The sequence below is a fragment of the Vanellus vanellus genome (genome assembly GCF_965231255.1).
Source record: "Vanellus vanellus genome assembly, chromosome: 1".
Lineage (NCBI taxonomy): Eukaryota > Metazoa > Chordata > Aves > Charadriiformes > Charadriidae > Vanellus > Vanellus vanellus.
Genome location: NC_138905.1, coordinates 661,163 through 676,252, shown reverse-complemented (window position 1 = coordinate 676,252; position 15,090 = coordinate 661,163). Strand labels below are relative to the sequence as shown.

General features: G+C 70.8%; 3 protein-coding genes across 3 annotated transcripts; all 3 read right to left on the bottom strand.

The window, feature by feature from the left end:
* Positions 1 to 154: 154 nt before the first annotated feature.
* On the bottom strand, positions 155 to 4,727 carry TYMP (thymidine phosphorylase; the record flags this gene model as incomplete). The annotated part of the gene is made up of 9 exons (XM_082491322.1): positions 155 to 315; positions 906 to 1,046; positions 1,649 to 1,879; positions 2,328 to 2,490; positions 2,617 to 2,735; positions 2,849 to 2,978; positions 3,763 to 3,861; positions 3,938 to 4,140; positions 4,601 to 4,727. 9 exons carry the CDS (start codon positions 4,725 to 4,727, stop codon positions 155 to 157), a joined length of 1,374 nt encoding a protein of 457 aa, XP_082347448.1.
* A 2,054-nt stretch (positions 4,728 to 6,781) lies between these two features.
* On the bottom strand, positions 6,782 to 8,424 carry CIMAP1B (ciliary microtubule associated protein 1B; the record flags this gene model as incomplete). The annotated part of the gene is made up of 6 exons (XM_082496504.1): positions 6,782 to 6,862; positions 6,958 to 7,098; positions 7,201 to 7,322; positions 7,824 to 7,925; positions 8,015 to 8,218; positions 8,316 to 8,424. 6 exons carry the CDS (start codon positions 8,422 to 8,424, stop codon positions 6,782 to 6,784), a joined length of 759 nt encoding a protein of 252 aa, XP_082352630.1.
* A 1,362-nt stretch (positions 8,425 to 9,786) lies between these two features.
* LOC309681473 (struthiocalcin-2-like) lies at positions 9,787 to 13,599 on the bottom strand. The gene is made up of 6 exons (XM_082495357.1): positions 13,576 to 13,599; positions 11,922 to 11,999; positions 11,728 to 11,822; positions 10,774 to 10,938; positions 10,545 to 10,650; positions 9,787 to 9,963 (listed from the first exon to the last, which is right to left on the bottom strand). The coding sequence occupies exons 2-6, from the start codon at positions 11,986 to 11,988 to the stop codon at positions 9,896 to 9,898; spliced, it is 501 nt and encodes a 166-aa protein (XP_082351483.1). The 5' UTR covers positions 11,989 to 11,999; positions 13,576 to 13,599; the 3' UTR covers positions 9,787 to 9,895.
* Positions 13,600 to 15,090: the final 1,491 nt, after the last annotated feature.

Here is a 15,090-nt window from a genome sequence, read left to right as displayed (position 1 = left end):
GGCGGAGCCGGCGCATGCGCACTGAGCGCACTCGCCGCAGCGACTCTACGCATGCGCGCCCGGCGGCATTCCCACGCACCCACTCCCCCGGCCCTGACCCTCACCTTGACCCGGCCGTGACCCCAGCCCTGACACCCCCCCCCCCGGCCCGGGGTCACGGCCGGGTCGCGGGGGGCGCGGCGGGCAGGATGGTGTGGGCCAGGCGCGGCGGCGCGGCGGGGGGCGGCGCGGGGCCCAGGCGGAGCGCGGCCTGCAGGGCCTGCCGCCCCCCCGCGTCCAGCGCCCCCTCGTGGTGCAGCCGCAGCCAGGGCTGGCCTGGGGGGGGCGGGGGGTCACGGGGGGCGCCCACAGCCTCTCCCTGGAGCCCCTGGTACCCCTCATCCCCCCCCGAGCGCCCCACAGCCCCTCCCGTTACATCCCAGTGCCCCCCGGTTCCCCCCCTTGGCCTCCCCCGGGCCCGCTGTTACCTCTGCCCCCCCCCCCGCGAGCCCCCTGTGCTCCCCTTCGGTCCCCTCTGGCCTTCCCCCTACCCCGAGCTTCCCCCGCCCCCCCCATTCCCTCTCATTCCCCCCTCCAGCCCCTCCCCCCTCCTCTCTGCCCCTCCCCTTACCAACTGCTGCCCAACAGCCCCCCCCCCCCCCCATCTCCCTTCAGCTCCCTGTTACCCCCCCAGTCCCCCCCGGCCCCCCCCAGCCCCTCCCCGAGCCCCCCAGCACCCTGTTACACCCCGGTGTCCCCCCGCCTCAGTCTCCCTCTGCCCCTCCCTTCCCCCTGGTACCCCCAGCCCCTCCCCCAGCCCTTCCCCTTGCACCCCAGTCCTCCCCAGCCCTCTCGACCCCCATCGTGACCCCCAGCCCCCCTGTTACCCCCTGATGCCTCCCCCCATCTACCGCCTCCCCCGTTACCTTCCCGCAGGTGCTCCCCCACGCCCACCAGCAGCTCGGCGCCCACCCGGGGGTTCAGGGGGTCCCCGGCGCGCGCCCGGCCGGCCCCCAGCTCATGCAGGACACGGGCCAGCGGCAGCGCCTCCACGGCCTGCACCCAGCCTGGGGGGCGGGGGGCAGTGTGTGGGGCAGGGCGGGGGAACCAGGAACGGGGGGGGCCCAGGAAGGGGGGATGTGGGGCGGGGGGCACAGGCAGGGACCCGGGGTGGGGTGTTCAGGGACCCAGAGGGGGGTGGGGTCTGGGGCATGGGGGGAGGCCCAGATATGGGGCAGGCAGGGGGCTGGGGGGGAGGATGTGGGGTGTAGGGGGTTTAGGGAGCCCTAAGCATAGGGGGGGATGTGGGGTGAGGGCGGGGGGTTGGGGCCCCAGAGGGGTATGGGGTTTGGGTTGTGTGGGTTTCGGGGAGCCCTGGGTGGGGGGTGCAGGCAGGGACCCCAGGGCCTGGGAGTTGTGGAGCCCCCAGGAATGGGGGTTGTGGGGCAGGAACCCAGGGTGGGGGGAATAGGCCAGGGGAGCCCTGAGCACCCCAGAGGGTGATATGTGGGGGGAGCAGGGACCCCGGGGCACTTAGGGGGCCCTCAGCCTCCGGGGGGGGGGAGGATGTGTTGTGGGGTGTGAAAGCAGGATGTGGGGCTGTCCCCCCCGCAGTGTCCCCCCCGCAGTGTCCCCCCCGCAGTGTCCCCCGTTCCCCCATCCCGCTCACCTCCCTGCAGTGCAGGTAGCTCCTCGCAGACACTCGCCTGCCCCAGGACCTGGCGGCGCTCGGGGGGGGGCCCAGCGCAGAGGCGGTGGGCGGTGGGGGGGGGCACCCCCTGTGCCCCCAACATGGCCTCGAAGGTGCGAAGGGCTGAGCCCTCGTCCAGCGCCCGCCCCAGCCGCTCCCGGCCCTGCTCCGCGTCCCCCGCCAGCCCACACTGCCACAGCAGCAGCCCACCTGCAGGACACGGGCTGGGACCCCAGTGCTGTGACCCCCCCGGACCACCTCCCACCCCACTGACACCCCCCGGGACACCCTGGGTGTGTGGGAGAGTGTGGGGTGAAGGGTCAGTTTTGGGAACCGGCCTGTGGGGCAGGCAGGGGGCTGGGGGCAAAGGTGGGGGATGAAGAGGGGACTGGGGAGACAAGGGCAGGGAAAGGGGACGGGACAGGACCCCGGGGGGGGTGGGTGGGAGGACAGAGCTGCTGGGGGGGCACAGGGATGGTCCCCGAGGCTGCAGGGGGGTGCCGGGCTGCGGGGGACATAAGGAGGGTCCCCAGTGCCACAGAGGGGTCTGTGGCCGGGGGGGTCGGGGCAGGCGACTCGTGTGTGTAGACCCTGGGCCATTCTCACCCTGTCCCCATCTCCCCCCGTGGCCCCATGTCCCCCTGTCCCCGTGCCTGACCCAGGCTGGTGACCAGCTCCCGCAGGTCGGGGGGGCCGCCCCCCTCCAGGCACTCCAGGGCCTCCAGCACCTCCAGCGAGTTGCCCACGCAGCGGCCCAGCGGCTCGCCCATGCGGCTCAGCACGGCCGCCGTGCGGATGCCCAGCTGCTCGCCCACCTCCACCTGCAGGCAGCGCAGGCAGGGCTCAGCGCAGGCAGGGCTCAGCGCAGGCAGGGCACAGCGCAGGCAGGAGGTGGCTTCAGCACCCGCTGTCCCAGGGCAAGGGGTCCTGGGGGGCCGGGGGCTCACCAGGCTGTGGGCCAGCTCCCGTGCGCTCTCCAGTGTGGGGTACAGGGCCGCGCTCCCGAATTTGACATCCAGCACCAGCGCCGAGAGCTGCTCCGCGGCCTTCTTGCTCAGGATGGAGGCTGAGGCCAGGGCCGCCCCGCTGAGGCCGCTGTCCTCGCCCCGCTGCCACCCCTCCCTGGCCCTTCTCCGAGACTGGGTCCCCGTCCCTGTCCCCGTCCCTGTTCCCCCTTACCTGTGATGAGGGGCAGGCTGTCGACGGTGGCGGTGACGTCCCGCAGGCTGTACAGCACCCGGTCAGCTGGCGCCAGCTCCTCGCTCTGCCCCACGATGCAGCAGCCCACCCGCTCCAGGATGCTCTGCATCTGCGGGACCAGCGGTGTGCTGCCACTACCCATGTCCCGCATCCCATTGGCATCCCACATCCCATTGGCATTTCCTTGGCATACGCATCCCACGAGCATCCCACATCCCATCATCATCCCACATCCTGGGGGACTGAGGGAATTGGGTCTCTCTAGTCTGGAAAAAAGTCGGTTGAGGGGGTACCTGATCCATGCTTATAAATACTTAAAGGGTGGGTGCCAGGAGGATGGGGCTCTTTTCGGTGGTGCCCAGTGACAGGACAAGAGGTAACGGGCACAAACTTAAGCATAGGAAGTTCCACCTAAACGTGAGGAGGAACTTCTTTACCTTGAGGGTGGCAGAGCACTGGCACAGGCTGCCCAGGGAGGTGGTGGAGTCTCCATCTCTGGAGACATTCAAAACCCGCCTGGACGCGTTCCTGTGCAGCCTGCTCTAAGGTGGCCCTGCTCTGGCAGGGGGGTTGGACTACATGATCTCCAGAGGTCCCTTCCAATCCTACGATTCTATGATTCTATGATCCCATCAGCATCCCATCAGCACCCCGTGTCCCACTGGCATTCCATTGGCATCCCATGTCCTGTTGGCATCTGGCATCCCATCAGCATCCCACATCCCATCAGTGTCCCACATCCCATCAGCATCCTGCATCCCATGGGCATCCTGCATCCCATCAGCATCCTGCATCCCATCAGCATCCCATGTCCCGAGGGAGCTCCCAGTCCCCTCGAGCCCGGTGTGCCCGCCAGGTGACACAGTGGCGGTGGCCGTGTCCCCGTCCCTCACCTCCTCGGGGCTCTGGGTGACGCGGAAGCCGGGGATGGCCTCCAGCTTGTCCAGCGTGCCGCCGGTGTGGCCCAGGCCCCGGCCGCTGATCATGGGCACCTGTGGACGTGGGATGGGTGTGTGCGGGGGACACGGGGGTGGCACAGGGACCCCCCCCGACCCGTCCCCTCCTTACCTTGCAGCCGCAGGCGGCCAGGGCGGGGGCCAGGGCCAGGCTGACCTTGTCCCCCACGCCGCCCGTGGAGTGCTTGTCCACCACCCGCCCGTGCCAGGTGGGGGGCCAGGCCAGCGCCCGCCCCGAGCCCGCCATGGCCCGCGTCAGCGCCAGCGTCTCCGCCGTGTCCATGCCCCGCAGCCGGATGGCCATCAGCATGGCGCCTGGGGACACGGGGATGGGCAGGGGGTCTCCAGAGACAGCCCCCCCTCCCCACCCCAAGCCCCCGCAGCCCCGGGCTCTGATGTCCCCATCCCACCCCGGGGGTCTCCCTCTTGTCCCCAGCCGTGTCCCCTGGCCTTGACCCCCTGCCGCGTCCCAGGGCTGGCCCTGCTGTCCCACCCACCACCCTCCACTGGGACCCCCCACCCCACCCATGGCCGGGGACCCCCACCCTGCCCGGCCACATCCCCCTGTGTGTCCTACTGCCCTTTGCTGTGTCCCTGTGCCAGGTCCCCTGGCGATGTCCCCACCCCGGGTCTGTCCCGGCCGTGCCTCCGCCACGTTCCCCACCATGTCCCTGTGCCCCCCACTGCGTCCCCTGCCATGTCCCGCTGCCACGACCTCCCCACCCCACGTCCCCTCCGTGAGTCCCTGGGCTCTGTCCCCCCGCTGTGCCCCCACCGATCTGTCCCTGCTGCACGGTGCCATCCGTCACGCCGCGCACGAAGCTCTGGATCTCCTCCTCCTCCAGCCGCTCGCCATCCCGCTTCTTGAGGATGAGGGCCGGGATGGAGCTCTGGGTGGCCATGCCCGATCCCGCAGAGCCGGCACCCCGATCCCAGCTGGCCGGCACCCGCTCCTGCCCGGCCTGGCCCCGTGCCCACGGCAAGGCGTCATCTCCGGCGCTGGACTCTGTCCCCGGGGCAGCGAGCGTGGGTCGGGCCGGGCGGGGAGAGGCCGGAGTGGGTGGGTGGCAGGGCTGGGCCCCCCCGGTCCCCCCGGGACAGCCGCGGCGGTGCCCGAGGGGTCTGCACGGCCACCCCTGCCTCCGGCCTGCACAGCTCCTGGTGTCCCCACCCGCAGCACCTGCAGCACCCGTGGCGTGCACAGGTCCCATGGCACACATGGTGTGTGCAGCACCCACGGCACATACGGTATGTGCAGCACCCGTGGCACCCAGGGCACCCACGGCACCCACGGCACCCATGGCACCCATGGCACACATGGCACCCACAGCACCCTCAGCACGGGGGGGTGTCCCATGGCACTTTGCTGATGCCCCCAGTGCCACCGAGGGGACCAGGTGACCGTGTGTGTCCCCAACTGCTGGGGTGGCCCCAGCCCTGGCGGGGGGGAACCTGCCGAGGGGCTGAGGGCTGCGGTGTCATGGGGAGGGGTGGAGCGCCCGACATGGGGACCCGTGGTCAGAGCCAGGTGTGGGCTACAGTGGGACGGATGCAGTGGGGGACATTGAGGGACATGTCAGCGGCCGTCCCACCACAGCGCAGGGCTGTGGCACAGTCAGCAGAGCACCGGCACCAGCGGCACCAGAAGGTGGTGGCAGCGGCCCTGCCCTGGGCGAGGGTGGCTGCCGTCCTCTGGCCTTTGCCCGGTGGCGACGGGGAGCGCCTGTGACAGACCCCAAACTGCTCAGGGGGTCATGGCCGGGCAGGTGGGGATGGGACAGGGACATCAGAGATGGGCTTTTGCAAGGACGCCAGCAGCAAAAGGAATCACAGAATCACAGAATGGGTTGGGTGGGAGGGGACTGTTAAAGGCCACCCAGTCCCCCCCCTGCCCCGGGCAGGGACACCCCCCCCAGCCCAGGTCGCTCCCAGCCCCGTCCAACCCGGCCTTGAACACCTCCAGGGATGGGGCACCACAGCTTCTCGGGGCACCCTGCGCCAGGGGCTCACCGCCCGCACAGCCCACAAGTTCTTCCTCACATCTCCTCTCAGTCTCCCCTCTGTCAGTGTCAAACCGTTCCCCCTCGTCCCATGGCTCCCCTCCCTGACCCAGAGTCCCCCCCAGCTCTCCTGGAGCCCCTTTAGGCACTGGAAGGGGCTCGGAGGTCTCCGCGGAGCCTTCTCTTCTCCAGGCTGACCCCCCCACCTCTCCCAGCCTGTCCTCCCAGCAGAGGGGCTCCAGCCCTCCCAGCATCTCCGGGGCCTCCTCTGGCCCCGCTCCACCAGGTCCATGTCCTTCTGATGTTGGTGGCCCCCGAGCTGGAGGCAGCACTGCGGGGGGGTCCCCCCAGAGCAGAGCAGAGCGCAGCAGAGGGGCACAATCCCCCCTCGCCCTGCTGGCCACGCTGCGGGGGGTGCAGCCCGGGGTGGGATGGGGATGGGATGGGGATGGGGATGGGGATGGGGATGGTTGGGATGGGATGGGATGGGATGGGATGGGATGGGATGGGATGGGATGGGATGGGATGGGATGGGGATGGGATAGCATGACCAGCAGGAGTCAGCTGGGTGCCGCGGGCAGGCAGTAGGGATGGGGCTGCAGCGGGGATGGGGCTGTGTGGGCAGCACATCCTCCATCCCCGGCACACGCTGCCCCGGCTGTGGGGCTGTGGGGCCCGAGCTCAGCCCCGCTTCCCTCCTCCACAGCCTCCGCAGGGTCTGCTCTGGGAGAGAAGGGCACAGGCGGGGGCGAGGGCAGCTCACGGGGGGGGCGGTGCTCCCCGACCCCCTGGGATGGCTGCAGGGCCCGGGTGGTGCCATCCCACCCCGGGCAGAGCGGGACGGGCAGCCCCGGCGGGGCGACGCGGTGGGACATGAGGAGAGCAGCTCCGGATGAAGGCATCGATCTTTTGGTGCGGGTTGTCTCCATCGCCCGCAGCCCCCCGCCCACCCCCCCCTAGTCGAGCACGTCCACGATGAGGGGCACCAGGTAGTTGGAGTGCCGGATGCCAAACGTCAGCCCCCGCTGCCGGCTCTGCTGGGTGGGAGAGAGGGCGGCAGTGAGGGCTGGGGGGTCTGGCGGACCCCACCCTGCCCTGCCCTGCCCCGGCGGGACCCCCGGTGCCCCCTCACCTGCTCGGGGCTGTAGGCGCCGGGTCCGGGCTTGACGGTGGTGTCCCCGGGGAGGGTGTTGCGCGCCAACATGCTGTACTGCGGCGCCCGCCGCTTGTACACGTCGGCGTCCACCACGCGGTAGCCGCACGGCCCCGGCGTCTGCGGGCAAGAGGCTGTGCTGATGGGCCCCCGGCTACCCCAGCCCCCAGCATCCTGGCCCCCCGACCCCTCAACACCCCAGCCCCGTCCCCCCCACCTCACCTTACACAAGTCCTGGTAGAAGGCGCCGACGTTGCTGCGCCCCGGGATGGAGAAGTTGGGGGCCGCGCTCTTGTTCACCACGCGGGGGCCCAGCATGGGGGGCAGCCGGTAGGCGGCGGGGCCTGGGGGAGATGGGGCTCAGGGGGGCCGGCTGGGGCGAGGTGGGGCAGGGGGGTTACCTGCCCTGGGGTCAGTCTGGGGATGATGGGGGGCTCAGCCCAGGGATGATGGGGATCCAGCCCGGGGATGATGGGGGTCCCAGTCCTGGGATGATGATGGGGGGGTCCCAGCCCAGGGGTGATGATGGGGGGCTCAGCCTGGGGATGATGGGGGGTCCCAGCCCAGGAATGATGGGGGTTCAGCCTGGGGGTGATGGGGTCTCTCAGCCCAGGGCAGATGGGGATCCAGCCCGGGGGCGATGGGGGGTCCCAGCCCAGGGGCGATGATGGGGGTCCCAGCCTGGGAATGATGGGGAATCCCAGCCCAGGGATGATGGGGATCCAGCCCAGGGGCGATGACGGGGGTCCCAGCCTGGGAATGATGGGGGATCCCAGCCCAGGGATGATGGGGATCCAGCCCAGGGGCGATGACGGGGGTCCCAGCCTGGCCCCCATCTCTCCTACCCGGCGTCTGCTGGCCGGTGCCCTGCCGGGTGCGGGAGCGCAGGGAGCAGGCGGGTGCGGAGGGGAACGCCAACCTGCCGGCCCTCTCCGGGGAGTAGCAGCCTGGGGGGAGCAGGGGGGGGCATGGGCATGGCTGGGGGGGTCCCCAGCCCTGCCCCCCCCCCCCCCGAGTCTCCTGTCGCCCCCCTTACCTGGTCCAGGCGTGCGGAGGGGCGGCAGGTCGCGGGGGCGGCCGTAGATGGAGAAGGCGGGGGTCCCGTCCTTGCCCTTGGCGGTGGTCCCAGGGGGCAGCAGGTACGCCGGCCCTGGGGAGCGCTCCTCCTGCCGCCCCCCCGCCCGCACCCCGAAGCTGTAGGCAGGGGCTCGGCTGCGGGAGGGGTCGTGCAGACGGTAGCCTGGGTGGGCAGGGGGGCGGTGGGTTGGGGGACCCCCGGCACCCCACCGGCACCCCACGGGCACCGCGGCCCCCCGGACCCCCCCGCTCCGACTCACCGACGTTGGTGGGGAGCCCGTACTTGGGCCCGGGGCTGCTGTAGAGAGCGGCGATGGGGCCACGGGGGCGGTGGGGTCTCCAGCTGCCCACCCAGGCGTCGGCCGCCATGGCGGGCAGTGCCGGCGGCGAGCGCGGCCCCTCAGCCCGGAGCCAGCCGGGGTCCCCTCAGAGCGGGACGTGGGTCTGCAGCCGGGACGCCGGCGGGCACCAGTGTCACAATGGCTGGGGAGTTCCGGCGTTCCGTGCCCCCTCACCCCCCCGCGCCCCCCTGCTCAGCGCACCGGGGGTGACGTCTTGAGGGGACCCCCCAGCACCCCGCGGGGGGGGCTCAGCATCCCCTGGGTGAACCCCAGCATCCCCTGGGTGCAGGCCCTGGCACCCCAGGGAAGAAAACTCTGCACCCCATGGATGCAGCCCCCAATGCCCTATAGACACAGCCCCCAGCACCCCATGGATGCAGCCCCCAATACCCTATAGGTACAGCCCCCGGCACCCCATGGATGCAGCCCCTGGCACATCCTGGAATCAGCCCCCAGTACCCCATAGGCACAGCCCCCGGCACCCCCTGGATGCAGCCCCTGGGACCCCGGGGACGCACCCCCAGCGCCGGGGTGGAGGTCCTGGGGGGCTGAGCCCCCTTACCCTGCTGGTGCGGAGCTCTGGCTGAGCTCTCCTCCCCCAGTTACTATGGCACCTGCACAACAAACTGCGCCGGGCAGCCCGGGATGGGGACGGGGACATGGGGACATGGGGACATGGGGACATGGGGACAGGGACGGGGATGGTGTGAAGACGCAGGCAGCTGTGGCCATGGGGCTGCCCCACTGCAGGAGTCATCCATAGGAGAGCCTGGTCCCAGGGCATGGGGGTCCCATGGGGTCATGGGGGTCTGCAGGGTTGGGGGGGATTTTCTGGGGGCAATGGGGGTCCCACATGGGTGTCTCATGGGGGCCATAGGGGTCCGGGGGGGAGCATAGGGGTTCCACAAGAGCTGTGGGGGATCCCACATGGCATCCCCACTGGGACCATGGGGATCCTCCCGGGTCCATGGGGGTCCCACATGGGTCACGGGCTGTCCCTAAGGCCATGGGGACCTTTGGGGATCACAGGGGTCCCACATGGGCCATAGGATCACTTTGGGACCACAGGAGCCCCACTGGGGTGATGGGGGTCTCCCAGAGGCTGTGGGGGTCCCGTGGGCGCTGCGGGGGTCCCATGGGGTGTGGGGCTCCGCCAGCCCCACTGGTCCTCTGGCAGAAGCTGTCCCTGCCCTGGGCTCCCCATCCCTGTCCCCGTCCCCGCTCCCCGTGGCGGTTGGTGGCCGGGTGACAGCAGACCCCCATGCACGCCAAGCCCCGGTTGGGTCCCCCCCTCCCCAGCCCCACGGCGCTGTGGGGCAGTGTGGGGTCCCACTCCGGGCGTGAGGCGCGTGGGATGAAGGATGCGGAGACCCGGATGGGCTGAGCGACCTTTACTGCGGCCGGCTGCGCCGCGGTGGGCAGGGATGGCGGGCAGGGATGGCAGGCAGGGGTGCAGGCAGGGGTGCAGGCAGGGGTGCAGGCAGGGGCTGCCCGCGGCTCTAGGCGCTGGACTTGCAGATGAAGGGTTTTCTGTGGGCGCAGGTGTCGCTGGACAACGTCAGGAAATCTGGAAGGGAAAAGGGCCGTCAGCCCCCCGGGACCCCCCGGCGGCCCTGCTGCCAGGAGCGCGGCCCGGTGCTCGCACCACGCGTGTGCGTGTGTGTGTGTGCGTGTGCGTGTGCGTGTGTGTGCGCGCATGTGTGTGTGCGTGCAAGGCGTGGCTGTGCATGCACATGTGTCTGTGTGTGTGCACAAGTGTGTGGTGTGTGTGTGCAGCGTGTGTCCATTCAGTGTGCGTGTGTGTGCCTGTGCACGTGTCCGTGTGTGTGTGTGCACATGTCTGTGTGTGTGCACATGTCTGTGTGTGTGTGCACGTGTCCGTGTGTGTGTGTGCGCACCCAAGTGCCACCCGCCACCGAGGGCTGCCCCAGCCATGGTCTGGCAGGAGCTGTGGGGGCTCAGCCTGTGCCATGGGTGGCCAGGGACCCTGACGGCCGGGGATGGGGGATGCTGGTGGCCAGGGACCCTGCTGGCTGGCGACCCTGATGACCGGGGACGCTGGTGGCCGGGGATGCCAGTGGCCAGGGATGACAGTGGCCAGGGATGCTGGTGGCCGGGTCCCCAGTGCCACCGGTGGCCCATGCTCACCGGCGGTGTCCTGCAGCGCGGCGCAGGCTCTCCTCCTGGTGCCGGGCTGCCGGTGCCAGGAGCCGTAGTCCACCTCTGAGCCGTCCGACCACTGCCAGCGGTGGCTCTGGGGGGAAGAGGTGACTCTCTGACCCCCGGCTGGTGCCACCAGCCCCGCTCTGCTCGGGGCTGCCGGGAGTGGGTTTCGGGGCTCTCGGGGGTCCCGGCTCTGCCCCGGGGCCGCACTCACCCCCAGGGGGCGGTGGAGGCCGATCCAGATGCCGTTGTCCCCGTCGCCCTCCTTGCTGCCCTCGCCGGGGCGGGAGGAGGCGAGCATGGCGGCGACGGCCTGGTGCTCCTCCGCGCTGTGCACCGAGGCCAGGTGGGTCCCCGCGCCGAAGCGCTGGCAAAAGGCCTGCGGCGGGGACGGGGGGTGACACCAGACCCTGACCCCAGCCCTTGGTCCGCGACCCTAAACGCTGATCCCTGACCCCAACCCCTGGTCCCCAATCCCAGACCCTGGCCCCACACCCCAATCTCTGGTCCTCAGCTCCAACTGCTGGTCCCCAACCCCAACCCCTGGTCCCTGACCCCAATCCCCGGTCCCCAACCCAAATCCTTGGTCCCTGAGCCCAGCCCCTGGTCCCCAACCCCAACCTTTGATCCCCGACCCCAATTCCTGGCCCCAGACCCCAATCTCTGGTCCTCGGCTCCAACCCTTGGTTCCCAACCCCAATCGCTGGGCCCTGATCCCAATCCTTTGCCCCAGACCCCAACCCTTGGTCCCCAATCACAACCCCTGGTCCCCAACCCCAATTCCTGGTCCCCAACCCCAATTCCTGGTCCCCAACTCCAACCCCCGATCCCCGACCCCAAGCCCTGGTCCCCGACTCTTGGTTCCACCAAGGGGGGGGACGGCAGGACCGGTGCCGTTGGCGTGTGGGCGCACGCGGTGCCTGGCAGAGCCGTACGCTGTCCCCTGACACAGGGTGGCCGTGGTGGCACCGTGGTGGCAGCCAGTCCCGCGTGGGGCCAGGACCCCCTCGGAGAGGAGCATCCCCATCCCGGGTGGCACTGCCACCCCCACGCACAGCCCCGGCAGGGACCGGCAAAGCTGAGCGCCGTGGGGGTGCCCAATGGGGGGTGGGGGGGTGTCACCCCCAAACCCACATCCCCCCCCCCCCCCCCCCACCGGTCCCCTCACCTCCGCCCTTCTCCAGCTCAGCTCCCGTGGGAAGAAGCCGTAGCATCCCTCCTCGAAGGGCACCCAGCCCCAGGCGCAGGCAGACGCCTCCTGCCCTATGGGGAAGGTGGTGGGGGGGTGTGAGAAAGGTGGAGGGGGGGGGGGGCGAGTCGGGGGTCACCCAAAAAAAAAACCAACCCCACCCCGTCACTCACCGCGCAGCCGGGGCACGAGCAGCAGGCAGCCCAGCAGGCTGAGCCTCAGCGTCCTCATCGGTCCCATCCGTCCCTTTCCTGGGGGGGGGACGGTGGCAGGATGGGGGGTGCTGAGCTCCCCCCACCCTATGGGGGCTTGAGCTCCCTGCCCCGGCCCTCCTGCTGCCAGGCTCTGCTCGGGCAGGGGGCTCCACTGGGGGGGCATGGGCCCCCCCCACCCCAAACTGGCAGTGTTGTGGGAGCCCCTAGGGTGCAGCTGGGGGGAGTTTTGGGGTGCTCCAGCAGCGCCCAGGGGTGGCATCAAGGTAGGAGGGGAGGACGGGGTGTGTGTGTGGGGCTACAGGGGTGCGGGGGTGTGTGTGAAGGGTTGTGGGGTGCAGCGATGAAGGGTGGGGGGGGTTCAGGGTTGAGGGGTGCTGTGTAGGGTGCAGGGGCGCAGGGTTGTGGGGTGCAGAGTTGTGGGGTGCAGGGGTGCAGTGGGGGGTGCAGCGGGGGGGTACAAGGTGTGGGGGCGCAGGTTTGTGGGGTGCAGGGTGGGGAGTGCAGGGCTGTGGGGTGCAGTATGGGGGTCAGGGAGGGGGATGCAGGGATGCAGGGTGTGGGGGGGTGTGGGGGGGTGCAGGGTGCAGGGTGTGGGGGGGTTTGGGGGGGTGCAGGGTGCAACTAGACAGGGGTGCATGTTGCAGAGTGCAGGATGCGAGGTGCAGGGTGCATGGGTGCAGGGTGCAGGCTGCGGGGTGTGGGGTGTGTGGTGTAGAGGCACTGGGGTGCGGGGTGCAGGCAGGGGTGCAAGACGGGGAGGGCAGGGTGCGGGGGTGCAAGGGCAGGGTGCGGGATGCGGGGTGCGGGGATGCAGGGAGTTGGGGTGGGGGATGCAGGGTTGCAGGGGTGCTGGGGTGCAGGGTGCAGGCTGTTAGCTGCAGGGCGCATGGTGCGTAGCGTGCTGGTGCTGGAGGGCAGGGTGTGGGGTGCAGGGTGCAGGGATTCAGGGCGCGGGGTGCAGGGTGCAGGAGTGCAAGGGCACAGGGCACGGGGTGTGGGGTGCGGGAGTGCAAGGGCACAGGGTACAGGGTGCAGGGTGCAGCTTGTAGGGTGCAGAGTGCAGGGTGCAAGGTGCAGGACGCAGGAGTGCAAGGGCGCAGGACGCAGGGTGCAGGGCACTGGGCACAGGGCACAGGGTGCAGGACACAGGGTGCAGGGCGCAGGATGCAGGACGCAGGGTGCAGGGCACTGGGCACAGGGCACAGGGTGCAGGACGCAGGGTGCAGGACGCAGGGTGCAGGATGCAAGGCGCACAGCGCAGGACGCAGGGCGCAGGGTGCAGGACGCAGGATGCAGGGTGCAGGGTGCAGGGCGCAGGATGCAGGATGCAGGACGCAGGGCGCAGGATGCAGGATGCAGGATGCAGGGTGCAGGGTGCACAGTGCAGGACGCAGGACGCAGGACGAGGGGCGCAAGGAGCAGGACACAGGGCGCAGGGTGCAGGGTGCAGGGCGCAGGACGCAGGACGCAGGGCACAAGGAGCAGGACGCAGGGCGCAGGGCTCCTGGGCTGCTGTGGCTGCAGGCTGGGTCAGGGGACACCCTGCAGCCAGGCCCCCCCCCCCGCAGGAGTGCAGCCCCCCGGTCCCCGCCATGGGGCTGCCGGGACTCACCTGCGTCTCCCGGGAGCTCCGTAGGGCAGCGGGCGCTGGCTCGGCCGCGGGAGCCGGGCAGAGCCCCGGGGGGTTTTATCCCCGGGCAGGCGGGGAGGGGGGAGGCGGGGCACCCCGTGAGCCACCCCAAATGTCATCCCTGCCCCAAAGCAAACAGGGCCGACGCAGCCGGGCCCCGGCGACGCAGGCGACGCAGCAGGCGACGCAGGCGGGCGGCTCAGCGACGCGTGGCCCCGCTGCTCCCTTTGATGGGCGCCCGCGGCGGGGACGCCCCGGCTTTGCTGTCGTCGTCACCCCGCCGAGGGGTGGCCGCGGTCGGGTGCCAGCGCTGGAGCTGGGGACGGGTCCGGCCGAGATGAAAAGAGTTTCCCCGGCCCCGCGCGTCCCCCGTCCACTCGTGACCTCAGGAGCAGCGTGTCCCCCGGCTCCCGCTCCCGCGGCCCCGACGCCAACGCTGCCACGTGTCCCCTCGCCCCACGCTGGCACCAGGGCGGTGGCAGTGCCGCGGCTCACCCAGAGAAGGGTGCTGGCATGGTGCTGTACCCCGGCGCGGGGGATGCCCAGTGCCATACTGGGACAGAGGGCAGGGGATGCCCAGTGCTGTACTGGGACAGAGGGCACGGGATGACCAGCGCCGTACTGGGGCAGAGGGCAGGGGGTGCCCAGCGCCATACTGGAAAGGAGGGCAAGGGGTGCCCAGCGCCATACTGGGATGGAGGGCAGGGGATGCCAAGTGCTGTACTGGGATGGAGGACAGGGGGTGCCAAGTGCCATACTGGGACGGAGGGCAGGGGGTGCCCAGTGCTGTACTGGGATGGAAGACAGGGGGTGCCAAGTGCCATACTGGAACGGAGGGCAGGGGGTGCCCAGTGCTGTACTGGGATGGAGGACAGGGGATGCCAAGTGCCGTACTGGGACGGAGGGCAGGGGGTGCCCAGCACCATACTGGGACGGAGGACAGGGGGTACCCAGTGCTGTACTGGGATGGAGGACAGGGGGTGCCAAGTGCCATACTGGGATGGAGGGCAGGGGGTGCTCTGCAGATGGGGGGGTGGTGGCAGGGGGGTCTCCCTCAGCCCGGCTGCAGCCCCGGCCCCTCACCCCCGCAACAGTGCTGGTGGCTCCTCCGGCCCCCGGCACTGACCCCCCCCACGCACCGGCCGGTGCCAGTGCAGCCCTTCATGCCCCGGGATCAAACGCTGCCGCCCGGCATCAAACCGGCCGCGGGCCACGCGCCAAGCCGGCCAGCGCGGCACGGAAAGCACCGGTGCGGCCGGGATGAGGGGGGCTCCAGCGCCGGCCCAGGGGGCTCAGCACCCAACTGTGGGGTTCGACACCGAGCTGTGGGGCTCAGCAGCCAGATGTGGGGCTCAGCAGCCAGCTGTGGAGCTTGGCACCCATCCTCGGGGCTCGGCACCCAGCCTTTGGCGCCGTTGTAACAGCCTGAGGGCGACCCGGGTGTAATGGAAAGGTACTGGGAAGGATCTGCGCTTATCTGGGTGCCCGCGGCATCCT

Bases quoted from the DNA above. Each gene is read 5' to 3' on its own strand.
- LOC309681473 (XM_082495357.1), bottom strand. From the start codon at position 11,988: ATGGGACCGATGAGGACGCTGAGGCTCAGCCTGCTGGGCTGCCTGCTG. The intron at 11,823-11,921 runs GTGAGTGACGGG...CCTTCCCCATAG, and splicing joins GCTCGTGCCCCGGCTGCGCG to GGCAGGAGGCGTCTGCCTGC. The intron at 9,964-10,544 runs GTGAGCATGGGC...TTTCCCTTCCAG, and splicing joins CGCGCTGCAGGACACCGCCG to ATTTCCTGACGTTGTCCAGC.